The sequence below is a fragment of the Trachinotus anak genome, unplaced genomic scaffold (genome assembly GCF_046630095.1).
Source record: "Trachinotus anak isolate AG129_WGS33_773 ecotype Australia unplaced genomic scaffold, CSIRO_AGI_Tana_v1 ptg000024l, whole genome shotgun sequence".
NCBI lineage: Eukaryota > Metazoa > Chordata > Actinopteri > Carangiformes > Carangidae > Trachinotus > Trachinotus anak.
The window spans coordinates 14,008,170-14,035,112 of NW_027273875.1; the positions used below are offsets into that span (position 1 = coordinate 14,008,170).

Below are 26,943 nucleotides of genomic sequence, written 5' to 3' on the forward strand. Positions count from 1 at the left end.
AGGTCAGTTATAAGTATTGATAAGAATGCATTTTGTATTGCCAGGTTAAAGCCCTAACAACTAACAGCATCTGTTTGGAAACAATGCAGTTATTTATGTTAGTGACCTATTAAAGGTGCAGCTACAGTTTTCATAATATTAACATAATAAAGCAAAAACATAATAAGTCGTTAATAATGGATTTTATTCCAGAAGTTAAGTGGTCATCAGTCAAAGGGATATTTTCAGCCTGTACAGCCTCAGTAAATTATTTATTATCCATTAATAAAGTAACAAATTACTAACCCTTTAGAAGGTGATACCAAAACTGTTTAGTGTGAAATAACATGTCTGACATGGCACATCATCATCACACATCATCATATCAACAACCAACATTATTCCCTCCATGTTCCCCTGTAGTAACACTGTGCAGTGGTGCTGCCCAGGTTCATTTACCTGAAGCACAGTCACCGGGCGCACTGTAAGAATTCCCTGTTTTGAACACAGCGGTCAGCGCTGTGTGACGTTTACAAGCAGCTCGGACGGGACACTTCTTGCAGTGTGTGTCCCAGCTCCGCCCACACCGTGCCGGGCGGATTACAGTTTTTAACTCTTCTGTGTGGACACTGATGGTGCGTTTTATCCAGGGAGACACTTTCCTCTCATTATACAAACAGTTATTGTTTCCATACACGCTGCGTTTAAACTGAGTTTTCTCTTCAGGTGCGCAGTCGGCTGATGTGCGCCATCGGTTTCTCTCCTACTGTCGCTAAAAGTAACTTCACAGACTTGTCATATGAATCCGTAAAGTCCAGCAGTGAAGAAACGACATTATGGCAACATCCATGGAAATAAGCGATTAACCAAGAGCTTCAGACGGTTTCTACACTGAGGGATAGAAAGACTGTCGTGGAGGTGAGGTAAGTGTTTGTGCGCACTTTATCGGATTATCTTCATACAACCTAATCCATGTAACTGTCACTCGGCACTTTAGCGATCAGTTTGGTGGAATTTTTCATTGATCTAAACTGTCTGTGTTTTTCTAAGAACGCATCCATGCACTCCTGACGACTTGTTCAGTCATATCAATTCTATTATTGATCATTTCAGCAGCAGAGTATCAGCAGCAGCAGCATTATATTATATAGATGTTACTATACTCTCCATAAGTGAATATACATTATGGCTGAAAGGACAGTAGATGAGTTCTCCATTAGTGCGTGTGTTCTTATGCATGTTGTGAAATAAGAGAAGCTGCTTGTTTACTGAGCAGCTTCACTAACACAACACTGTAGTTTTACTGTAGATAACTTTGATGCAGACACAGAAAACCAATGTCAGTGTTTGAAAGTACACAAAAATAAGAAATATTTACATTAACACACACACACACACACACACACACACACACACACACACACTGAACTGAATTATTTTGATATGACTCCATTTCCCATCATGCATTCAACATTTGGGTAATGGGGACCATTTTTCTGACATGGTAAATTGAACTGGGCGGTAGATAGATGCTCTTTGGCTAAATGTTGTCCTTGTGTTCCACATATAATTCAGTTGTTTCCATATAGTTTCTTCACTGAATGTTTATATGTAGTGCTTGTATTTAAAGCTGATTTATAGACTTCTTGTGGGTCCTTTGATCAAAACAAAGGTAAACATATTCGACAACTGAGTGGTGACATCATCATCTTTGCAAGTAAAATGAATCAAGCTTTAATTGTATTGGTTTGTCCTTTTGTCCTCCCAGATCTGATTAGTAGACGACATATCTACCAGCTTTCTTTCATCTGCAGCGTCTCTTACATTATCAGTCAGACTTAAATCATCTGTAGTGAATCAGAGACTGCCTCACAACTGACAGGTGTTGCTTGGCTGATGATGTGCAGGACCGGACAACAGGTCTCACTGTCTCACCAGCAGAGACCCACCTCCTCTGACCACCTGATGCACACAGGTTGATAACAGAAGCTGAGCATAAACACAGCAGCAGACAGCAGCTTTGTTTCTGGTCCGTTCTCTCATACCTCCTCCCTCTGTGGATAATGAGCACATGGCACGAATGGAAACTCTATTTTTGGCTAAATCCACTGAAAGATTAAGGATATTATTAATGCATGCATATATAAATTTCATGAAGGAGTGAACAATGGAAGCCTGAAAAGAGGCGACAGTGACCGAGATAAAAGGCTAATAATAGACAGATATGGCAGAGGCTCTGTGGCAGTTGGTTGGATGAGACTTAGTGGATTATTGTACTATTATTCGATGAGCACATAATTCTAACTCCACTGACCACTTTGGCACAGCGAGGTGCCTGCAGCCTCAGGAGCACGGTGACACTAACCAGGTTACTTCTGGAAGCTGTCAAGGAGTTGAGTAGTAAAATCCTCTCAGGTAAATGTCAGGTTCGTGAGAGGAAACTGGCCTGAAGCCAGCTGAAAGAGAGACTTTGTTATACATGTAGGCTGAGCACAGGTGAACCTGGGTGAATATAAGTAATAATTGGAGCACTTTCTTTTTTACAACGTTGCAAAGGGCCTGCCAAATATTGTAAATACAGCAGAAAACAGATTAAAAACCTGCAGTTCTCAGGAGTGTTCTGTAGAGTGACTATACTGTATACAGTACATAACAGAAGCTGAAAGAAACAATAGACTTTACATTAAAAATTAATACGGACATTAGAGCTGAGTACAGTTCCTGCTATTGTAGGTACAGCAGCAAATCAGCCAACACTGCTGACTCATTACACCACATGTACTGTGGCAAAATAAACATTCAACAATGAAATGAATTGCAAATGAAGGGAAAAACCAATATAAAGTCTCTCAGAAAGGAATGGTCCACCACAACCTCAGTGGTCCTTGGCTTTGATTTTACAAGTCTCTGAACTCTACTGGCAGATGAATCTGTCTTCCAAAAGATTTTTCCTCATGTGGTGTTTTGGTGATGGTGGTGGAGAGCTCTGTCTGTTGGGTTGAGATGTGGAGACTGTGAAGGCTGTAGCATATTATTCAAATCATTTTCATAACCATACCCGAATCATCCAATGACCCCTCGTGCCTAGTGGATGGGGGCTTTGTCATCCTGTTTCTCCACTCATTTTCAGGTTTCAGTATAAGACTGCTGAAGTGGATTTACACCAGGTAAATGCAGGTTCATCAAAAATGACATTTACTGAGGTCAAAAGCTTTTGTGCCCAGTGCTCTCTGAACTGTGTGTGTGTGTGTGTGTGTGTGTGTGTGTGTGTGTGTGTGCATTTGCTGACAGTGGTTATACTGTAAATACAGTTTGTGTTGAAGACCCTCCTTCAAAGCAATAGTAATTTACAATGGCAGATTCATTTTTTGTGCCAAGTATCAAGTGTCAAGAATATAAAAAACTTTGCTGATCACTTTCCAGTAACAAGAGACGGGGATGCTTCCTTGGATCTCTTAAGTATTTTTGACTTGCAACAAGCATTGCCTTAGTTCCATGCACAGCCTCGCTTCATTAAAAACATCTGACGACCAGAGCATTATCCCTGGTGTCAGACAGAAAAACTTACCTGTGCCTCTTGAGACAACATTTCCATTTTATCCACATTAGTAAACGACCTCCGGCTGAATCACTTTCATTTCCTCTCGTCCAGTTTATGTTTACTGGACAACAAAAGAAGATATGGGAGGACACACTTTTCCTATTTACATCATTTGTATGAAAACATACCGGACATCATTTATATGGAGTTATTTTCAAGAGGCTTTGAATCACCAAGCAGAAGAAGGAGTGAAGTGTCTCAGCCTTGACGGGCTCTATTTTACCTCATGACAGCCTCGGCTCTGCGACGACGGCACCATGGTAGAAAGCTGTAGAGACAATAGGCCAACATGGCTGGAATAAGGCCCCTGTGATTTCAGCTCCAGTTGGCCCTTGTTTGAGGATGGGGTCAGGATATGAATGCTGGGAATCCGCCAACTCCTCTGAATACAGGGGAATGCTGGCTCAGGCCTGGGAGTTCCCATATAATAACCGACAGTCAACAGTGAAAGGATGAAGATCTGCAAGGTGTATGCACAACAGTTTCCTCCTTTTGAAGACTGTTGTATAGATTAAGGTTAGCACTGAATCCTAAACAAGCACTCACGCTTATCCCCTGAGAAAACCTGAATAGGACACACAGAGCATAATACAATGCATGATACAAGTATTATAACACATGTGACTCTTAAAACCCAACAACACTGACTTGGGGTTTTGTTACATTGACATCCAGCTGTAGCCCAGTTTGATCACAAAGCGATCTTTGCTGCCAAACGTGTCAACACTCAACAACTGGAGATATTATATTAATAATGGTCAGGGCACATGTCGTCATCACAAATTGTTTTCCCTCAGTTTCAGTGGTGGTACAACAACAAAAGACAGTTTCCAAAAAACTAGCTAGCTGTTGGATTCTATTTACAGGTTTTAAATAAGTCTTCAATACCCACCGGGGAATTTAACCTGGTATCCTTAATGAAATACACTTCCTTTTGATTATGAAAGAAAAGGCAGAGACTGCACTTATCTGTGGTCTGGCAGTTCAGGTGGTCAGTCCACCAATTTGGTCCAGAAATATCTCAGTGACTATTGGATGGATTACCATATACTAGTTAGTAAATTTTGTACAGACATTCAGGGTCACTGCAGTGATCCTCTGACCTCTCCTCTACCAAGACTGTCCTGTAAAAAACCAGCCCACAGGTCGTTTGTGCAGCAGGTTATCATGATACCATCGTTAGGTTTTGTTGTGAGGCGACATCTAGTGGTCGTAGTAATTATAAGAGGAGCATAGGGAGAAGTGCGGTGATGCAGATTATAGAGCGACAAGGTCCATGTCAGGAGGAGGTTGGGGTGGATTCCCATGTGAAAGTAGCAGTTTATGTTGCCTCTGTTATCCATGACCGTTCATCAAAGTTAACCATGTTATTATTGTAACCATGACAACTGTAGGGTGGATTTCCATGACATTTGGTGCAGATTTCCAGGATCCTGTAATCCTATGGCAGCACCAGCATGTCAAAGATTTCACTGATTAAAGCTAAGGTTTGTTTCAGTGTTTCACCTTTTGAATTTCCGAAAATCTTGAAGTACCATGGAAACAGAGAGTGAGCAGCACACAGATAGAGCCAGACACAGATGTTGTCTGGTCCCATTGCCATGTTGTAATCTCTCTGCTCAGAGATAAGGACAAAGGAGATTCATGGTTTGTTTTGTTATGGACTGTTGACTAGGAAACATGCCTTTATCTACCTTTATCTGTCGGGGAAATGGCTTTTCATTGCTGCCTTTTATCCAAAAAAGATAAACAAGAAAAGGGTGCACATTTTATTTCTGCTGGGTTTTGTTTTTAGTTTGGGGGCTGAGTGTTTTTGTATCTAGAAAACCTCATGCCTTTGAATGGATCACGGTGGGGGTTACTGTGGAGTCAACAGCACCAAATGGCTCCGTTTTAATGAGTGGTGTGAGGATCAGGGTGGGCTTTTTAAATTACCCCACCAACCCCTCTGCAGCTCCACCCCTGCTGTACCAACACAGTGGTCTCATTGAAATGAATGAGGAGGCCTTGTTTTTCTGACACAGTGTTATTGTCCCTGTAACTGCAGCATCAAAGTGTACGCTTCATCCATCTTCTCTTGTCATGTGGGTAAAACGCTGCCTGCAGGGGGTCACGTGAGTGTGACCAGTGACACTTGCAGCTGCCCCACAGAGCCACTCTCTCTGAAGCCTTTCAGTCATCGACACAATCACTCTGGTGACATGTGTGAAGACAGTGCGACTGTTTGTCTTAACATCAGCCAGCAGTGTGAGTGGCCTCATGCTCTCTGTCCAGGTCCACTTTTGGTTCAGATAACAGAAGAGGTGCCTGCTTTATGGTATAATGTTTCCAAACCTGGAGAAATCTGTCATTTTAATCAAGGTAATGGTCATTTGGTGTCATTTGTCATGGGCATCATATCCCCTTTGTGCATATATCAGCATTGAGGTTTTCTGCCAGCAAACTGACTTTTTATTCAGTTTTAAGTTACATGTTTATGATGTACTTAGTTGTACGTTATCGGTTGTTTTTAACTATGAATTTGATGAAGGATTTTAGTCATCAGACGTCTGGATCTTAAGTTATCAGAGATACAAGCTGAGCAAATGTTAACAGCAGCTCGGCTCCCAGCACCTCTGAGATGTCCTGTCTCCACTGAACAGCCTTACCTAACTGCTTTATTGAGTTTTAATCACTGGGCCTGTTTGTTCTGGAGAGCAGGAGACCTCTTATACATTTGACACTGAAGGAATCCTAACTGGGAGAAGCTGACAGCAGTGGTGGTGAAGACAACAACTCCTATGATCCCATTCTACTTAATGACATCACCAAACTGGCAGAAAATTACATATTGTACATTTGATAATGGTTCTAGATTAAAAGTCAGGACATCACCAGGGTCATGAGAATCTATCCCCGCATGTCCTTGAATATATGAGACATATTTCAGTGTAGGGATGTCACGATACCAGAAATGTTTTGGTTGGTACCAATACCAATGAAAATCCTCAATACTAAATTTGATCGCACAGCAAAAAACAGAAGACAACAGGCTTCTGCACACACAGTGTGCTAACATACACACACACATGCACACACCTCCACACAGCCACTGTACAAACAGTTGACAATGACTAACAAGGTGACAGACAAGAGTGTGAAAATATTCACTGAAAAAGCATTGTTATATTTTGACATACTGAGCAGTAATGACGGCAGCTTGTATCTCCGCACACCAGTCTTGATGTGTTTCTCTCTACAAGTCACAGCAGCCCTATAGCTGCCATCCCATGTGTTGTTATTGTTCACCTGCCTTCTTCAGGGTAGGATGCTTGTAGGGTTATTATACTGGACTCACTAGGCCAGCTCCATTTTTAGACATTACATAAATAACACATATGTTACTGTAGGTTACATGAACCAAAACTGTGCAGTAAAGGAGCCTCAAAAGGAGACGAGGCTCAGCAGCAGCTCTTCCAGAGAGCCATGAAAAACAACGCCTTCTGTGCCAAGACATTTTTACCTGCCACCAAGGCAACAAGCTTTTCTCTGAGGCAGAAGTGAGTTTGAGGGCAACATGCTGTCTCCATCTGACACTTTTTTTTATTGATGTTCTCCTTGTTAAAGGATTAAGTCATATCCATAGATAGGCACTAACTACCCACTGTTGTCTATTTGCCACTTTTCCACAGTCATAAATTGTTAGATGAGTAAAGGCTGACCTAGTGACTGTAAAGCACACAGTGTATTATTATGTCTGTCCCAGACATGACTCACTATTCAATAGTGTGTTGACATCCTCCTACAGGTGTTGTTACTCTAAACAAGGCCCAGGGCTATGAACATATTCACTCTGTTTTGTGAAAATATACCTGTATGTAATTGTACGTACAGTGACTGAGCTTATTTTCTGAAAGCTTGTCCTTTGCAGTAACACTTTGTTCTCCTGCAGGATTCACAGTCCTGTGTGGGATGTTAACGGACTGGTGGTGCGTTGAGGCTGAAGGAGCATGGTGAAACACCAACCCTTACAGGTCTATGAGAAGCAGGTCTTTGTGTCCTTCGTCACTGGGATCTATGGTTGCCGCTGGAAACGCTACCAGCGTTCCCAAGACGACAGCTCCAGGGTAAGACAATACCTCTGATCATTGAGAATGAATTTCATAATAACAATCAGGAAAAACCCTAATATCACTTACAGCCTTGTACAACCTTGTTGTATAACTGCACTGTTGTCATGATAAGGTGGTAAGCTGCTGCAGACGGATCAAATCACCAACCTTTGATTAAAGCTGGTTATTGTTTGGAATCTTTAAGTAATAGAGCCAACACAGTACAAACTTTTAGCACCATGTCAACACATTTTTTCTCCCCTTTTTATAAGAAACAAAAGGAGCCAAAATAGTCTTAAATCTTCAAGTATCTGAGAATAATATGATAAGATGCCAGCAATACCAGCTTGGAGCTGTTTACTATACCTGGTGCTGTGGACACGTTTCCATCAGAGGTTTGATACCTAGCCCTGTATTTGATCGTTTTCCCTTTAATACATGTATATCAGTCAGTGTTATATCAGACATGCTTAATTTTTCTTGTTTCAATAGACTGAAACAAGCCTTTATTATAACACTAAAGTAGCTCAGTCATGACACAGAATAACAGAGGGTAGACAAAGGCTTCTTACATTAAGAAAAAAAAAACAACCTGAGCATCATCTTCCTACTGCTTATCACACTTCTGCACTAGTAAGTACAGTATAACTGTATTTAATATATGCTAATCTGGTTATGGTTGTTATAGTAACCCGACCTACAACTCACTCAGCAAACATTTAAACCACTGCATGAATAAAATGAAAGCTGAGTCTTACCACAATATCGTTTTTAAGGATAAGAACAAGTGGCAGGATTGATGTGCTAAGAGAGACGTGTGTAAACATTTACTGTATGTTTATCTAATCACTTTAGGTGAAACAATAAAGGCTTTTATTTTGTATTTCCATGTTAACTCTAGCTTCTGTACAGAGATCCTCAGATAAGTTTTCACTTAAGAAAGTGTGAGTAGAGTGTGTGTGTCCACTGGGTCACTGTACAGCAGAACAAAACAGAGACCGACACCGAGACTACAGAGTCCTGCTGAGGCTGCACTGAAACCTGACCATACCTCAGGAATAAATGAACTGTTTTCCATTTTGTGGTTCTGAAGGCCCAAAAAATAAAAAAAAAAATTTAAAAAAAGAAAGAAAATAGGTCATGGTCAAAGGCAACACAAAACTACGCAACAGAGAACCCGACATACATGCTGTCATTTTGATTGTGGCATCACAGGCTCCTTCTATACCTCGTGTTTCCCACTGTTCTTCAGGGACCATTTATTTTTAAGGAGAAAAGCCTCATCTCTTCACTGTATTATTTTTTTCTTTCTTCTTCTTTTTTTTTTTTCTTAGATATATTTGGGCATTTTTGGACTTAATGAACAGTATATAGTCTTCAAACCAGAGATGTTGCTGTCTACATGGTACATGTTGTGGACCCTATAGGCAACTGTTAACACACAAAATGGAAATATTGTAGATGCCTTGTATTGTACGTCTCTCCACTGAGACACTTCGGAAAATGAACCCTTTAAAAACTTTTTGAAAATAGATTCCTCTCAATTCAAATATAGTTTGGCACCATCATATGAGTTTGGAAAGATGGAGTTAAAGAACACTGTTTGGGTTAAACACCAAAATCAAAACTAATTTTGATACCTAACAAGAAACTAATGAAATCTTACCTTAACATTTGTTTTAGCTTTCTAAGGTGTTAGTGAGCTAGTTAATGGATTTCTAGCTTCATTCATTTAAGGTTTACTTTACACATTCTTTTAGGAATCTTTTTAAATCAGAAAGATTGTTTGTAGAACAAATCCATTAGAAGTTAATGTCATCCTATTTTCTTTCTTAAATTCCTAAGGCACTTCTTGACCAGGCCCTGGTAACTAGAGAAAACAAATCCCTACAGTAACAGAATCAGTGCAGTGTTTGAATGTGTAAAGCAGGGTCAGACACCCAGCTGTGTTGGATGTCCACTGGGCAGACACTGCTGCTGCTGCTGCTGGATGTCTTATCACAAAGAGCCAGTGGCTCGGTCATAAATTAGTTCATTTACTGAATGTGTGAATCAGCCACTGATGATGTGCTGACCAAGAGGAAAAAGCACAAGCACGCAGCCACATCTCTGCCCTCCCTCCCTCTCTTTTTACAAAGCCTCATGTGGTCACACACTCAGTGTATGAAACAGAGACAGAGACATAAGAGAGGCCAGCATTCATGCTCAGAAATGATGTCTATTTACGCTGCAGCACAGGGATGTGTGGCTGATTTTATTATTACACACAGTCAGTGTTTTACTCTGCAGTGGATTTCAGCCTCAATGCTTCTATGTTCTTTTAGAAATCATCAGTAATGAACCTCTGCCTGTGTGTGTGTGTGTGTATGTGTGTGTCGGGACAACTGTGCACTGTGGCCTCATGGCCCACAGCAACATGATGTTACTCCAAGAGAAGGGAGGGTGTATACAGTTTGTGTGCATGGCCATTTAAAGTAATCAATATTTTAGTGTCAGCAATGGATGAGATGCAAACCTTTAATGTGATGAGTCAGCCGTAGTGATAAACCCACACTCGGCTCTGCAGAGCGTCACTGTGTCTTTCAGTGAAGTGTTGTGGCTCTACAACCCACAGCTTCACACACAGCAGACAAAGTTAGCGACTGGCTGGTGAACACAGTGGAGCATCTAACAGCTAAAGAGACAGATATTTTTCTGAGCAAGATTGAATATTTCATATACATAACCATTAACCAAGTGACCAGGCTCCAAATGAATGCTAATGTTGCTCTATGCCTGCTAAATGTATAAGCCACATGTTTGCTAACATCTATATAAAAGGTGATAAAATGTCAGTGTGTTTACAGCTTGTTGCACGGCCCCAAAGTTCTCAAACAATCCTTTAATGCAGCTTTTAAAAAGGTTTTATCTACATATATTTTACTTTTGAAACTGTTTTTCAAAATTGGTTTCTTTAAGTCCCAGCAAACAGAAACTATTTATCTATTAAACATAATGATGATGCAACATGTGATACACAGCATGACTCTGCAGAGGATTCAGGTAATTGCCTTGATCTAGTGAACCACCAATTTATCAGTGTTTGGGTTATAATATTAAGTTTCACTTTGTGCTACCATTGCAAACGTCAGCTTCTATTAAAAAAACAGTAATGTAATATAGCCACAGAATATATTTGCATACCTATATACTGCCTTATTTCTAATTTGTGTAATTTCCCTCTCCAGTCCTGAGTATAGCCATGTGTCTGCTTTATCAGTGTCCATGTTCAGCTGACACTGACCTTGTCTGATCTATACACTATTTATCAGCAGAGGGAAGAAGGAGGGAGAGGTTCATCATATGGTGAAGTCAGCACATAGATCAGGATTTATGAGCACTGTCAGAAGCTGGTTACCAGCAGTTCTAATTGGAGAGATGGAGGGACCTTGCAGCACTCAGGAGAAAGTGTCAGATATCACACAGCTCCACTGAAAATGAGGTGTGAGAGTTGCCTGGAGGTAACTACCACACTCTGGATGAATGGATGAAATACAGTGTGACAAACCCTTAAATGTTTTTTCTGGTGTTATATGTAGTTCAGGTATACTGAAGCTCAAGAAATTATTACTTTAATATCTCCTGTTTTTATGCCACACAGGAATTTTTACATCAGTCAGTCAACTGCCTGGATTAAACACACACATATATTCACTGGCTGGTTATTTTGTCAAAATTTTCTGTCTATATCTTCAGGTGGATGCTCCCACTGGAGCAGTCGAGTAATGATCTCACTGTCTTACCAGAGGGAACAAGCTTCTCTTCTTCACCTTTTTCTTTACCAAGGAGATTTTCTCAGTCAGGGATTACTGTAGTCACAACCTTCCTCTGACCCCACCAGTGACCCTCCACCTGAAACTGGAATCCTAATCTACCAACCAACAGGACCCTGAGGAGGCATAAAGACAGACAAGAGATAAAAGAATGGTGTTTAGTTGATTTCTCTGGGAAAATTGGGGTAGATCAGGGAATTTAATAATCTGATGACATTTTCAGAAATGTGCTAGAATTTATTTTATAGCTTCTTTCACATACTCACAGCATCACATTGTGTCTTTCAGTTGTTTTTCCTCCAATACAAGCCCCCAGAGCTGGAGTTGATACCAGAACCTTCCAAAAATGAATATTAACCAGGGAGGAATCATATTTTCAAGTGGAAGTGGTCTGATTTAGTCAGAGAAACATGGACGTGTTTATAAAGGCCAACATCTCTATCAGTATCTATGGGGACCATAAAAAAAGGAAACTGTTGTTTGGTTGCATGAGTTAAATTGACAACGTGACTCTGGCTCAGTGCCTCATAGCCATATACAGTCACTTGACCTCCAGGTAGCTGCTAAGACAATTAAAAACACCCCCTGGCACTTGTCATATCCCAACCTACACTGTCATATTGCTACTGGCTGCATCAGGTTAGAAGATATTCCCAGATGTGTTTCTCCTCTGCTGACTAATAGGGAGAGTCTTCTCTGTGTCGACTCCACAGCTTCATCAGTGCAGCCATTTGCTCTTCACCTGCACACACATCTAATTGTCTCCCAGCCTCTTATATAAGCTGCTGGAAATGGTGAGTCCATGCACGCTGGGTGCACCGCTGATCCGTCCTCACCAGGGTCTGTTGGCTGGCCTATCATACTCTACATCTCCCCTCACATGGTATTAGCTGCTAATCCTGTTAACTACTGAAGGGAAGAGTTCTTGAGTGCTGCACAAACTCTCCTCTATACCTTTGCCCCACATGTGAAGCCAGAAGCCTGTACAGTAAACACCTGGTAATGGGAAAACACATTTCAGTACGGACATGGAAACATCTTCACCTGCTGACATAAAATAATACTTACTAAACCCATGTTCCTCTAAGGATTAATACACCTTTTGTGTTCTAAACACTTGCTCTTGACCGGGTCTGTCTAATACAAGGAAGTCACCAACAGCAGATTGTTATGAGAAAATAAAAGAGGAAGTGGGTAGTAGCCTGAGGAGCAATGGTCACCGTGACCGAACTGACAACAAGAAGCTCCACTTACAGAAACTCAAACCGGGAGAAAATCCAAGGAAGGATTTGTCTGAAAAGTGATCTCTGGGAAGTGTAGTGCCAAGACACCATAGTAATGACCACATAGCACCAAAATATAGTCAAATATTTGGCTTGAATTGGTTAAAACTACTGAAGTTTCCAATGGTCCTTACATTACTGAGTATGCATTTTGAATAGGATTAATTAAAATCTTATTAATTAATAATTAATATTTGTTAAGAAAAAAAATATAGCACTAACAGATGTTTTTGTACACAAACTACACAGCATTCATTCCCTGTCACCTTATACAAAGTAGAGATGGTGAACCTGTTCACAAACAGATGAATATTTACACATTCAGTAGACACGGAGAATCATTATCATTCATTCTGAGTCATGTTTCTTGCCTACTTTACTTTTAGGTCTAGTATGAAAAATACCAAGAGTAAATATCACTGATGAAAATACCCCAGAACCTGGACTAGACTGGAGACGCTCCGATCACCACATTGTAAGATGTCATATCAAAAAATCTCCAGATATGCTTGGGATGGATTCTTACAGGAAACTAAAAAGGATACCTCTGGATTCTTGGGGCTTTAGCTCAGTGTATCTGCTACTAAATGTTCCACTATGTTCACCAGCTAGACACTAACCTCGAGCATCTAGTTTACAGAAGGATCTAAGAGCTTAGAGAGAACAGCTGCATCTGGAAACAACAATACGGGAGTGGTTAGAGTCAACCAAAACATAAAACCAAACCAATAAGATGAAAGCTGCTGTGAAGCTCCATTGAGCTGAGGAAAGCTTGAGAGTCAGGTGGTAATTATGTGTGATTTCAACACTTTCCATATTACACATAAGAACTTGATCCATTGTTGACATAAAAATATTGATCGTAGCAGTAAACTTGTTCTCAGAGCTTGTTCTTCCATTCCTGGTGAGGAATTGAGGAATAAAGTGAAACCTGAAAGAGTGTAAAATCTGAAAAGGGCAAACTGTTGTTTGTGCTTTATTTCACAGTGGGAGTGTACATGGTTCGTCATCTTGTGCAGTTCTTTCCTTCTGCTTCTCTTTTGGGCCTACTTCTGGTTGGTGGCTCAAAATGATTTCAACGAGTTCAACTGGTGAGTCAGTTTTCTCTTTGTGCTTAAAGCTTCTTTACGACCAGCTTGTTTGATGAGGATGGGATCAGCACAGATCAGTCAGCCTTTATCTCTTCACACTGCAGGTCAGTGTACAACCGCTCTGGAGAATGGAGGGATGAGACGATCCCCATCCTCGCATCCACCACCGTGGGATTCAGCTACATCACGTTCTTACTGGTAACAGTCTTCTGCTTTTCCTTTCATACTATCCATTTTGAAGTATGTATGGTCAAATATGCAATGTTTTTAGTTTCATCTAACTGGAAACAGGATACAGACAGAGGTTCTGTGCCATCCAAAGTAAAGAGGCAGAGCAGCAGAGGCTTCACTGCTTTCACTGCTTTCACACATATTGGGAACATACTTTTGGGAAGATACGTTGAATATTTTAATATGTTGGGAAAAAAATTTTCAGGACAGTTGCTGCTAAAAAAACTAATTTACATGTTTCACATTGAATAGTGGTCCTTATGTTGATTCTGTAATAAGGAAGTGGAGGACCAGTTGGATTTGTTTCTCTATGGTCCACATGCTGCAGGTTTGTGCATCAATATTTAAGATTGGCTGAGGTCTCATAACAATCATTTTACACCTTTAGTTGAGGGTCCTGGATGAAAACTGTCCCCAGACAGTAAACCCAATTATTCTGTTATGTAAAATATTTGTATCTAAAGCTCAAGTTTCTGAAAAATACACAAAATATACAAAATGAAAATGGTAAAAAAAATTAAATACACTCTACCTGTCATATGTATATTTTTATTTCTAAATGTGCTGGTACTGTCAATTTCAGTTGCCATTATATTACCATGCGTGTTACGTGCTTTATTCGTCTGTGTTTTCTGACCCCTAAGTGTTAGCTGACTCATTGATCAGTGCAGCTGTAACTCACTGAATCCTGCCTGTTTTTCAGATTTTAGCTCTCTTCCACATATCCCTGGGACAGCAGCTGAACCTCTACTGGGTTCACAAGGTGCTGTGATTCACATCTGAAATTGTTGCCATTAATTTGCTCCACAGACACACTTTTGAACTAAGACGTGACTTCATCATTGTTTGTCTCCTCTCCACAGATTGGAGTGTTGGCTACACTGCTCACCACTGTCTCCGGTGTCGTCTCTGTTGATGACATATGGGGAGACGAGTGGGACATCCTGCTGGTATCACTGCAGGTTGGACATAAGCTCTCTGCATGTTTTCTTTTTGTTGAGAAAACATGCATTTTTTTTACTTATTTAAGTTTCCACTTTTTGACTAAAGTAACATACAGAATATAATAGTGACAGTTAAAGATAGGGGCAATAAATTACAACTGGACAGACCAAACATTGTGGAAGTTTCCATAATGGGGCAATAATTCTAAATGAGGGATTTAAAGTGGGGTGATGGGGTGTGTTTGTTCAAGCTTCATGTAATAATTTAAATGAGTGTAGTTTCATGAGAATTTCAGTCTTTGTCACCATTGTTAATACCTGCCCAATATTGTTTATGTTTTGACAGACTTAAAAGAATAAATGGATATTTGGGGAAATATGTTCATTCCCTTTCTTGGCAAAGGGTCCACTAGTTAGCTTAGCTTAGCATAAATAGGAACAGTCATTGCCTCTAGGCAAGAAAAAGTCTCACACATAACCAACTGTAAAACCACAGCTTTTTTAAAAAAGTGTTGGGGGGTGGACTTTGTTACTTTCAGACAGAGCCTGGCTAGCTGTTTCCCCCTGTTTTCAGTCTTTATGCTAAGCTAAGCTAACCAGCTGCTGGCTGTTAAACAGACAGATGTGAGAGTGGCATTAGTCTTCTTATCTAACTCTTAGAAGAAAGCAAATCAGCTCATTTCCTGAAATGTCAAACCACTGTCTAACTCCTTAAATAATTCATATGTTAGTTTTTATGACACACTTCAAATGAACTCTGTTTATTTATAGCTGACAAATATTTATTATCTCATTGTCTAAGAGTTACACTCTGTAGTTCTCTCTCTAATGGGTAGAACCATTAACACCACTCCTCCATACTTGTGTTACCAGTCCACAGCTCCATTCCTGCACATTGGAGCCCTGGCAACGGTCACAGCTATCAGCTGGTTGGTAGCTGGATATGTGGTCCGCAGAGAGAGATCCAGTAAGTGGTGACTTGTATTTCAAGTAAAGATCCCCAGTGACTGCTTTCCATGTCTTTGGTTTATAAATAAGAACTGATAAAGACCCATAGGAACATATATTTGTGGTTTAAAGTAGCCTATAAAACTATCCATATAGTCTATACCTATAAAAACCATCTCAGTATAGTTTTACATCTCCTCTCTCTGAAGCTCTAACAAGAACAGGCTGCTTTGTTCTGAGCCTCTCTTCTGATTGGCTGACTAAGATTCATTCACACCCAAAACTCTACATAACATGCTGTACATCTAAAAAACCAGTAGATGTTATCAAATGTTGTGCATGCTTTAGCATGGTTAGCACTGTCACTTATAAATAAACAAGCTTTTCTTAAGCAAAAGCTTAGCCAACATAGCTGGCTGGGCTGCTGACTTTTCAGGTTTGTGGCTTCTCTGATGGTATTATATCTGAAGCAGGGCCGAATGTCCACATGTCAACGCAGCTAAGCCCATGTTAGCATGTTCTATTCCTGTCACTGTCTTTTTCCCGAGCTGCTGCAGTCTTAGCGTTTAGGTGCGAACAGTATCTTGGTCCAGGCTGGTACTGTTGGCGGTGCATTCACTGGTGTGCTGCTGGTGTGCATGTCAACAGGAAAAAGATTTGGCCATACAGGAAGAGAAATGTGCAGCACAACCATCCAATGGTAGAAGGACATTTGGATTAGGTCATTGTTTGAAAAAACAGTCTCTGTCATTTTGTCTCTTATTTTTTGAAACTATAGAGAGCTTTCATTAAAGTTTTTATTTTTAGACTCCTTTGAGTCACCTCTTTGCTCTTCAACAATATAATATTCAGATTTAGTCACAGTAATTGTTATCATTTCTGTCTCATCGACATCTTCTCTTCAAAAAAGGTCATTGACGAATACGCACAATTTTGTGAAAGATATTAACACTGTTTCCAGGACAAGGTGCTATCATGTGACCGATATTTCAGATACACACTGTGTGTATGGAAGCTAACATGGTTTTTCAGTGCTTTCCAGTAATTGTCAGAATTTTTCAAAGCTACCACTTGTTTGTCATAATGAGTAGATGACATGAGCAGAAGATGAATAAAGTGACTCTGAGAGCACTGTCTGACTCTTAGCTTTCCAGATGATGGTGTTGCTGATCTACGTCGTCATCCTCCTGGCTGTCTACGTAGCACCACTCACGTTCACCTGCCCCTGCATCATGGACCGCCACAGCCTCAAACCCCGACCAGACATCATTGGGCGGCGGGGAGCTCCTATGGTGAGTTGGTGCTTTGCCAGACCTCACTGTCTGATCCAGTTAACTGTTCCAATGGATGACGTGCAGCTCTGTGGGCTGAGCATGACACGGCCGAGACCTGTCAGGTGTTCATTTCCTGATAAAAGTGAAAAAAAATGTTTTATTGTGAGTTTTTCCTTTATGAATGAATGAATTATGAATGTGTATTTCTAACAGCAGGATTGTGTACAGCATCAGTACATGAGTGCGTTGTTGTCAAGCTCAGTGACAGTGACTGTCAACAACACACTGAACTGTCATTTCACAGCTGGCCAAGCAAATACTGAACAAATGTTCGGAGCTGTTTTTCCTGCCATCTGAAGACGCACACACACGCACACACACACACACACACACACACACAGTCTCACAATCACATAGCTTCCACCTCTTTGCTCGCCTCAGGCTCTGAATAAATCACAGACCAAAAGGTATTGGATAAATGAATATGTTGCGTATTTTTAGTCACAGATTATTGAATGAAGCTAAAAGAGCAACAGGACCATGTACTATCACAAATATGGAGATACATTTTGTTTTTCTTTTTTTTTTGCCTGTTGATGTATTTGCTGCATCTGCAAGAATTGCCTCGTGATATATGATACATTTCTATGTTGAAATACATTTTTATATTGTTATATAAAGGTATACTGTTTTTTGGCTGTGTGCTGTCCATTGGTAATTGTGATAATTATCACTTGGTCAAACAAAAAAGAAAAATTGAGTTCAGTCCAGTTCAGTCCTGAATGTTCTCTCATTAGCTTTTAAATGAAAAGTGCTGTGAGAACATATTTTTTGGCCTCCGTCTTGTTATGGGGTTGGATGTTGACTACCAACATTTTTGAGATTTTCCAGTGGGCCATGGTTTGGAAAACGCTGAGAACTAAATTCAATCCTCACTGAAGAAATTATGAAACAAATAAACAATTTTACTTTAAAGAATTTAAACTAATAAAGTCATGTGTAGACGTGCATGATGATGATCTTTTTTGCTTTTGCTCTTACTCATTTCTCACAAAAGTGATGTCAGTAAATCATTTATGTGTTGTTTATAATCCCATCACTCTCTATTGACGTGTGTTTCCTACGCGCTGTGACTGACAGTTCACCTGTCTGTCTCCTCTCTGCTGCAGCTGGCTCCAGAAAACACCATGGTGTCCTTTAACAGAGCCCTGCAGCATGGAGCCAGCTCCCTGGAGGCCGACGTCACGATCAGGTTATTAATCACACATTAATAACATTTTAATCCTGACTTATTCATATTTAATGAATTCTGCTCTGAAGTTCCACATATAGGTCCCTGAGGTTGTTTAGTGGAAACGATTAAATCTAATGAGACAGATGCAACAAAATATGTGATTGTCTCTCCCAGTGTGGATGGGGTTCCTTTCCTCATGCGAGACCACACGCTGAGGCGAACCACAGACGTCAGTAAGGTCTTTCCAGCAAGACAGTTTGATGACGCCTCTTTCTTCAACTGGACAGAGATTCGATCTCTAAACGCAGGCCACTGGTTTTTGGAGGTACTGAAATCCACTTCACCTCACCCCCATTTTGTTCATGGAAAATCCATCTGAGCTATAAAATGGATTTTTCCCTTGAGTGGCGCCACATCATTCAGCATACTCTGATGTGGTGGTGAAACTGTACATTTAAAATACAATGTAAAGAATATTTAGAGAAATAGTAACTATGAAATGTAGTGAAACTGAAAGTTTTTCCAGTAACACATAATAAATAGAAATAGGTACTATATAAATGAATATGATTTTCTAATGAATAAAACTGACAATATTTTGCAGTTATGTAACATAATTGCAGAAAGAAAGTTTGTTATTTTAAAGCTCAATGTCTTTAAATGAACTACCTGAAAGTTTTGCTCTCGTTACATAGCTAACGTTAGCATTAACAGCTGTTTACTTACCAGTCTAGAAGAAACGTTGTGAGTTCAGCATCAAACTTCATTCCTTTACTCACCAACAGCTTAGAGCATGCTAACCAACTAGCCCTTGTCGCTTTCCAGTAGCCATGCACTGTAGCCTCCAATGTGCCCTGAAAACTTAGCATAGCTCAGAGGGCGTATTATAGCCTCTTGTCTTGTAAACACAACCACGGCTGATACTCTTCTCAAGAAACAATCAACACCACCCACTCCTGGCAAGAAACCGGGTTTGACAGCAGAGACATAAAAAGCACAACATAAAAATCCAATATGTAAAAGTCATTCACAGTATGAGGAACAGGTAGGCCATGTGCTGTCTTTGTAAACACATAAAAACATGAAAAGATGAATGAGAAAGCAATGCACAAATTAGCTGTACATATTTAAAACAAAATGTCCAAAAAGTTTCTGATGTTTGCAGTAATGATTCCACAGAGCCTAGTGTATGTAAAGCCATTACAGCTCAGTGTCTGGCTCTCTGTTGCTCTCCTCTGCATCCAGAGCGACCCCTACTGGACAGTAAACACCCTGACAGCGAGGGAGCGGAGCAGGATAGGCAACCAGACGGTCTGCAGCCTGGTGGAGATGCTGCGTCTGGCAGCCAGGTCCAACAGCTCCGCACTGCTTAACATCCGCAAACCTCCACCAGAGCACCCGCGCCACCGCAGCTGGTTCATGGATACGCTGTGGGCTGTGCAGAAAGCAGGCATTTCCCAGAAGCGGGTGAGGACTGTAGGTTCCTCCATAATTATTCTTTGATCACTTGAAGGTGCTGCTTGTAGTTATCCAACCCAGTAAATCACGAGTCAACAACTGTCACTGAGCAGACTTCCTACTGGTATTGTCCTATAGAATACTGAAGTTACACAGTGAGCCACTGTGTTGGATAAACTAGACTGAATTGTGGCCCAAAACTGTTGCAAATTACTGCAAGGATTGAAAGTCCCAATAAAAATCCTGCAAGGAGCACCTTCTCACCATATCATTGTTACATGCTCTGAATCCGAAGCACATGCTGCATTCTGTCTGATCAGGGTCTTCCCATGTGATGTGTGTTTCTGCCAGGTGACGTGGACCCCCGACACCGACAGGGGGAAGGTGCGAGGGCTTCAGCAGACCACACATGAGAAGTTGTCAATGGAGGAGATAAGGCAGAGGGGAATTACAAGCCTGACCCTCCACTACGGCAAGGCCAGCCATAAAGACATACAGTAAGCGTTTGTTGCTAGGCAACAAGGAAGGAGTGAAAAATGAGGAAGGAGACGACAGAGAGCTTTGTTTGTCGTTTCAAGCATGATCTGAAAAAGGACCACTCTGATGTAATTTAATTTTGACTTCTCTCTCATGAAAATTATATATTTACTTTTTAGCAAATTTAAGTACAACTTTACTACAACCCATTATTATTTACAGACTGATATCAAATGTCTTCCCTGCTCCAAATAATGTGTTTTTTTGGCTTTAAACCATTGAGTTGGTGGAAAAGGTGAGGCAGTAAACAAACATGGCAACAATGTCAAGCCAAATCTCCTCCAAAGGGAGCTGTGTGAAGTCTGATCAATGTCCTCAAGTGATGTCATTTGAGTCAGTGTTGAGTGGGTTTGAAGGCTACAAGTTTGAAAATGTAAAAAACAAAATAAAGGGGTGTGGAGTTAGGAAGACTTACCAGACCTCTAAAGCTCCTCATCTGTGCTTGCGGTGGCAGGCTCCAGGCTACAATAGCTGCTACTGTTATAACACACCGAAATCTCCATCCAAGCTATTGGCAATTGAGTTGCATTGTGGGTAATGTAGATGCCAGGTTTTGATTAAAGATGAAGAATGTGTGTAATAAAACAAAGGATATCTCTGGTTCTGCTGCATCAGTTCAGATCCTTTCACAGAATTTTTCATTGTGAGTTTGACAATGTTACAGGAGTGAAATCAGTTTAAGCACCTAAAACTTTTATCTTAGTTCTCCAGTTATACCATTGAATATTCAGCACTGGCTGAGCAAAAGTCACTATTTATATTTAGAAGAAAAAAAAACCTTCTTGCCTCACAGCAGGGTTCTGGGTTTGAACCCAGGACCTGGCGCCTTTCTGTGTGGAGTTTGCATGTTCCCCCTGTGCATGCGTGGGTTCCCCCCATGTACTCCAGCTTCCTCCCACAGAGACATTCACATTAGGTTAACTGGTGATTCTACATTGCCTGTAGGTGTGAATGTCAGTGTGCCTGGTTGTGCCTCTGTATGTCAGCCCTGTGGCCACCATATACTTATAAGCGGTATAGCTAACGGGTGGATGGATGGATCTCAAGTTAATATTTCTTAAGAGTTACATTGTCAGGACTGTAGGACTGTGGTCTGATCATTGATCAACTACCACTGGAACCTTGCCCACTTCAAACTGGTGAGAGGAGCACAGAGAAAACAAAGATATGAAAAATATCTAATATCTTAACATTGAATATTATTGGTTTACAGATTTAGATTCTGTTTGTGGTGGTTTTGGTTGCTCCACTGCAAATATTTTAATTGCAAAGTACTTTGTGAGAAATAAATGATGTGGTTGTCAAGGCTGATATTGTGTGTATGGGAAACAGTGGTTTCACAGTGCATGTATTTCTGAGAGGATTTAAAGTGGCAGTATTTTCCTGTAAATGATCACAAAGGAGCAGAGCGTTGTGACAACAGTAAAATGATCCAAGGAGTGGAAGGGACAGGACCTGTATTTTCAGTGCTGACACATATTTTTCCTTCCCCCAGGGAGTATCTGGCCAATAATGTGAGTGTGACCGTCTACCCAGTGAATGAGCCCTGGCTCTACTCCATTCTGTGGTGTAGCGGGGTGCCTTCTGTGTCCTCTGATGCCCCTCAAGTCCTCCGAAAGGTGCCTTACCCCATCTGGCTCATGGTAAACAGCTCTCCTCTCTCTCTCTCTCTCATCATAAACACACACACACACACACACACAAACTCACACAGACACACACACATACTTGTACTTCTATCTTTGTGAGGACACTCATTGACATAATGCATTCCCTAGCCCCTTACCCTAACCTTAACCATCACAACTGAGTGCCTGACCCTTACCCTGACCCTGACCTTAACCTAAACCTAATTCTAACCATAACTCTAAAACCAAGTCTTAACCCTCAAAATGTGATTTGAAGGTGTCTCAAAAAGTGAGGACCGGCCAAAATGTCCCCACTTTCCCAAAATGTCCTCACTCTGTTAGTAAAATACTTTTTTTGGTCCTTACTATGTAGCAAGTACAAGTACACACACACACACACACACACAAAGATATACAAGGTCACACAGCGAGACAAGAGGACAGCAGGAGAGAGGACAGAGACTGACGAGGGCCCAGCAAGACCCAAGGGCAAGGACGCAGAGAGATGTGAGGGAGCTCAGCGTGGCGTTAGACAACAACGGGACCCTGGGAAACAGTCCGAGACAGGTTGAGACAAGGGCACAGATCTGAGCTCAAAAGCAGCTGTCCAGCAGGCTTTTGCCTTAGTCAGTGCCTTGTGTTAGCGTCAGGATACATGCATGTTGTTGGTGACCTCCAGTGGTGCTGACTGGAAACTACTTTTCTGTTTCTCCCTGTCTTGCAGAGCCAGAACGCTTACAGCTTCATCTGGATCTCTTCAGATCTGGTCTCCCTCGTCTTAGTCATAGGGATTTTCTGTTTTCAGAAGTAAGTTGAGTTTGGACTGTGATCACACTGAGGACACAACTGCAGAACAGTTAATGCACCAGAAAAAACAATACAGAAATGTTTGATAGTCACCATATTTGTTATTATTATTATTTATTTGCTCTGGTTATTGCAAGTGAGCATCTTAATGCTTTGTTTTTTTTATTGTAAATTACACAATAACTTCACCTCCTCAGGCCTTTAAATGGATCAGAATAAAACAAAGGAAAATGCATATTATTATTATTATTATTATTATTATTATTCACAAACAGGGTGACTTCCTTAATGGGGCCTTTTGCCCAAACTGCATGCAGATAGTTTTGCTTTTATTTGTTCAGATTTTCAGATATGCACCTGATATGCAGGTGTATGCCCTGTCTCTCATGGTGCTCACAGCATTTAAAAGTTAGTGTTTTCATTCAACTACTTGTGTATTTCTGGAGAATACACTGGTAGCTGTTGTCATCGGAACAGTTTCTTTGGTTAGGAGCTCTTTATTTCACCATGCAGTGAGATTTTTTTCTTTTTTGTCATGACTGAACATCGTTACTGATGTTCTTTAGTGAACACAGTTTGTGTTATTGTCCTGTAGAAATACTACATATGTGTTTTCTTTAGCTCAGTAAAAAAATCAATAATACAGGTCATATGTTCAATCAAATATCATCTAAATGTTGTTATCTAAATGTTGGCTGGCACTGTGCTTAGACATAAATATACACATATTCAGTATTAACAAAATTTCAAATGTAAAAAAGCTGAAGTTGCAGACACCAGCCTCTGAGTCTGATTGGACCTGAGCTGAGCTTTGGCCTTATACTGTCTGCTGCTTCTACACTGACTGTTCATTCTGCTCTTCTCTTTCTTTTCTTTGTCTGTGTTTTTGTCTCTTCCTACCTGTCTTTTGTCTTCTGGATGTTTCCATGTTTGCTCTCTGTGCTGTAACCTCTCACTGTCTCCCTGTCCTCTCTTTCTCCTCTGACATTCTTACTCTGCTCTGCCTGATCTGCATGCAACCTTCCTCCACTGCCCCCTGGCATCTGTCAGCTATCATATGATCAGGTAACTGCTGCCACTGCCTGGCCTTTGTTTCTGCCTCCTTGTCTGTCCTCCTTGTGCTTTTCCTGCCCAACACCCAAAGGCCAATTCCCTCCTCTCTGTCACTGCTCTTGTTTACTTCTTGTTTTTCACTGTGCATCCATTAGATGTATATAATATTAAGTGTATCACTACCACTGCATTCAAGGGTGTAATGACACAGCTGGAATCACTGGGTCATGTGGAATCATGTGCTTGTAATGCTGTAACAGGTGGAGGATGAGCGGGATGCAGAACTACAACCCAGAGCAGATCATGCTGAGCGCTGTGGCACGACGGTCCAGTCGGGATGTCAACATCATGAAGGAGAAGCTCATATTCTCAGGTTAGGCTCTGACAACATTTACACATGAAAAACAACACAAACATTTAGCTATTATTATAGCACATAGCAAGTTTTTAATGGGAAATACAATGTCACAACTGGAAAACAAGGTTTTTCAAGCAGACCAGAGCAGTGGGAGAAGGCCTGAGTGCAGTTTTTTGAAACCAACACAAGGTGGTGCTAATATAAAAACAATTCAGATTCAACACAGAGCTGCATCTATAGGTGCTAACCAGTGAAACAATGTTATCCTTATTTACTGAAGGAGATTTCACACAGGTCAATTTCACACTGGTCCATGCATCATGAGCTTTAAGACTTTTCTTTTCCTTTTTAGAGCCATAATGGAAGCAGTGAAAAGTTAAAAATGTATAGATGCTTTATAATGTTACTTCACAGTATCTCTCCTCTCAGCACCACAACAGGAGACAAACAGCCAACAGTGCAACAGCCTGTTACTTTTCACCTCCTCCTCTGCTTGAATGTGTGCACCTCCTCAACAGCTCCAGTCCAGTGATACTTAGTTAGGCCTGTTATATCATTCTCTCTTTATATAATAACAATAATTTATTCATGTAATAATAATGATTTATTAATTTACCCCAAGTCTCCCACATTGATTTTTCAAAACTCATTCAGTTTACTGATCTGTAACATCAGGCTGTTTAACTAATATTTCCTCAGACTTCCTCTTGGAGGATGAATATATTTTCCCTGTTCTTCAACAATATTCAAACTCAGCAGCAAAAACACTTTGTTTTCAGCTCCATTGTCTCCACTGTCCACACATACTCACAACACATGTTGTAACAGACCATCATGAGACCTGTACTGGGTTCATTTACATCTGTTGTCTTGGTACAAACTCCGCTAAACCAAAAAATGATAATGACGCAGATGTTGCACACCTGTAATTTGCACTAGACCTGGTAAATATCCACATGAACAGTTTAAGTTAAAAAGATGAGCTTTGTCCTGCGGTCTGTCAAGGCAGATGTAATGTTGTGCTACATACAGTGAAAACCAGCTGTTAGTGTAACCCAGCTGAATCACTCATGTCAAAATATGTGACTTCTGCTCAGCGAAGAGAGTTACAGCCTCATTCATACTTTCTCTGTCATCTTTTCCAGAACTGAACAACGGGCTCAGCAGCACAGAGGAGCTTTCTCTGTATCCTGAGAACGGTTACGCCAGATACTCTCACGGAGGCCTCAGCCGCTGAACAAAACGCCACAGATGGAAGATCCTGGATGTTAGTTTCACTTCAGAGCTCTGAAAATGATTAAAGATAATTTTCTTATGAGAAGAAAAAGACGCACACAAACTGATCTATTAGGCAACTTACCCAGGAAGTGGTGACAGCGTCTTGTCTGAAGTACAGACAATGAGTGTTTCTGCTATATTATTCTGAATATACTATGTGTGTATTTTTTTCCATAATTCTGTATTGTCTGCCAGTCTAAGCCACAATCCTCCAAAATAGTTTACTTTTAAGGTTGTTGTAAGAAGTCACTTTGTCACTTTCAACTCAAAATTTAAAATCATCACTTGGAGGCTGACGAATGGGCAAATAACTCAAAACCAAGTAGAGTCAGAGTCACTAGCCAGGTGGCACTGGACTTTGTTTTTCTCTGTAATAATTTTAGAACAGCTTCAACACACATTTTATTGTAGAAACGTAGTTTTCTTGGAAGAGAAAATGGATGAAACACATTTTGTTTGTCAGTAGAATATGCACTCGTTTGACAGGAGGAGCTTCATTTAGTGATCTGTGTGGTTATTGGGCCAAAAATCCATCTGACCATGAAGAAGAATCTCTGTTCGTTCTGTTTCAGTGTTTCAGCTTCAGTGACCTTCTCAAAAGTTTTATTTGAGCTGTTAAAGTTGTACCGTTGCATTTTTCCATGTCATTTACTTCACTGTTGTTTTATAACAGAGGAAATGAGCTGTGTAGTGTTCTGTATTATACACTGATGTAAATATGAGTTGTTTTACATGTTTTTATTTTTTCTCTCTGAGAGGTTTGGACAAATGAACAGCAAGTATCATGTTTGCTCTTATCACTATTACGACTGACGTCCTCTTTGAAGTGTGACGGATTAGGGCAGAGCTTTTCCTGCAGTTTCATGGAGTGGTCTATTTTTTTTCTGCCTTTTCTGTCATGCCATGATTGATTTTCTTTATAGTCAACTTTCACATGGCTGCCTTTTTGTTAAATGACTGAGTGAATTATTGTAGAATATTTTTTGTCTTTCAGTTTAATAATAGTGGTAAAAATGTCAGATTACATCTACACATTTAGCTGCAGACTGTTCAATAAAAGTGATGTTTCCTCTTTGTTGCGGATTTTTGTTTTCACAAAAAAAAATGACAAAAAATCTTGAATTCACCAACAGCAGGTCAGAAAACTGTGCTACCTAAAGAGTTGTATGTTAAATATATTCATGTGGTTCCATGACACTAGCAAGAAGCCATTTGAGCAGAAACTGATGGTTTGATATTTAGTTCAGACGGTCGTGGTCTCCACAGGATGAATCCTGCTGTGATCTCTGACTTTTCTTGTAGCGCCATCATCAGGTCAAAATGATCATTTCTACAA

At 40.5% G+C, this 26,943-nt stretch overlaps 1 protein-coding gene across 4 annotated transcripts; it reads left to right on the plus strand.

The window, feature by feature from the left end:
- The first annotated feature begins 600 nt into the window (after nucleotides 1-600).
- gdpd5a (glycerophosphodiester phosphodiesterase domain containing 5a) lies at nucleotides 601-26,681 on the plus strand. Of its 4 annotated transcripts, none has more exons than XM_071461024.1 (17): nucleotides 764-902; nucleotides 7,512-7,686; nucleotides 13,754-13,857; nucleotides 13,962-14,055; nucleotides 14,792-14,851; nucleotides 14,952-15,050; nucleotides 15,906-15,999; nucleotides 17,127-17,272; nucleotides 18,424-18,506; nucleotides 18,663-18,813; nucleotides 19,734-19,964; nucleotides 20,298-20,443; nucleotides 21,979-22,126; nucleotides 22,836-22,918; nucleotides 23,969-23,983; nucleotides 24,232-24,344; nucleotides 25,475-25,717. In XM_071461024.1, the coding sequence occupies exons 2-17, from the start codon at nucleotides 7,570-7,572 to the stop codon at nucleotides 25,564-25,566; spliced, it is 1,776 nt and encodes a 591-aa protein (XP_071317125.1). In that variant the 5' UTR covers nucleotides 764-902; nucleotides 7,512-7,569; the 3' UTR covers nucleotides 25,567-25,717. The 4 variants fall into 4 exon arrangements, with proteins under 4 accessions (XP_071317128.1, XP_071317125.1, XP_071317127.1 ...); XM_071461026.1 differs by having other exon boundaries at nucleotides 19,734-19,955; XM_071461025.1 differs by having other exon boundaries at nucleotides 767-897.
- The last annotated feature ends 262 nt before the right edge of the window (nucleotides 26,682-26,943 follow it).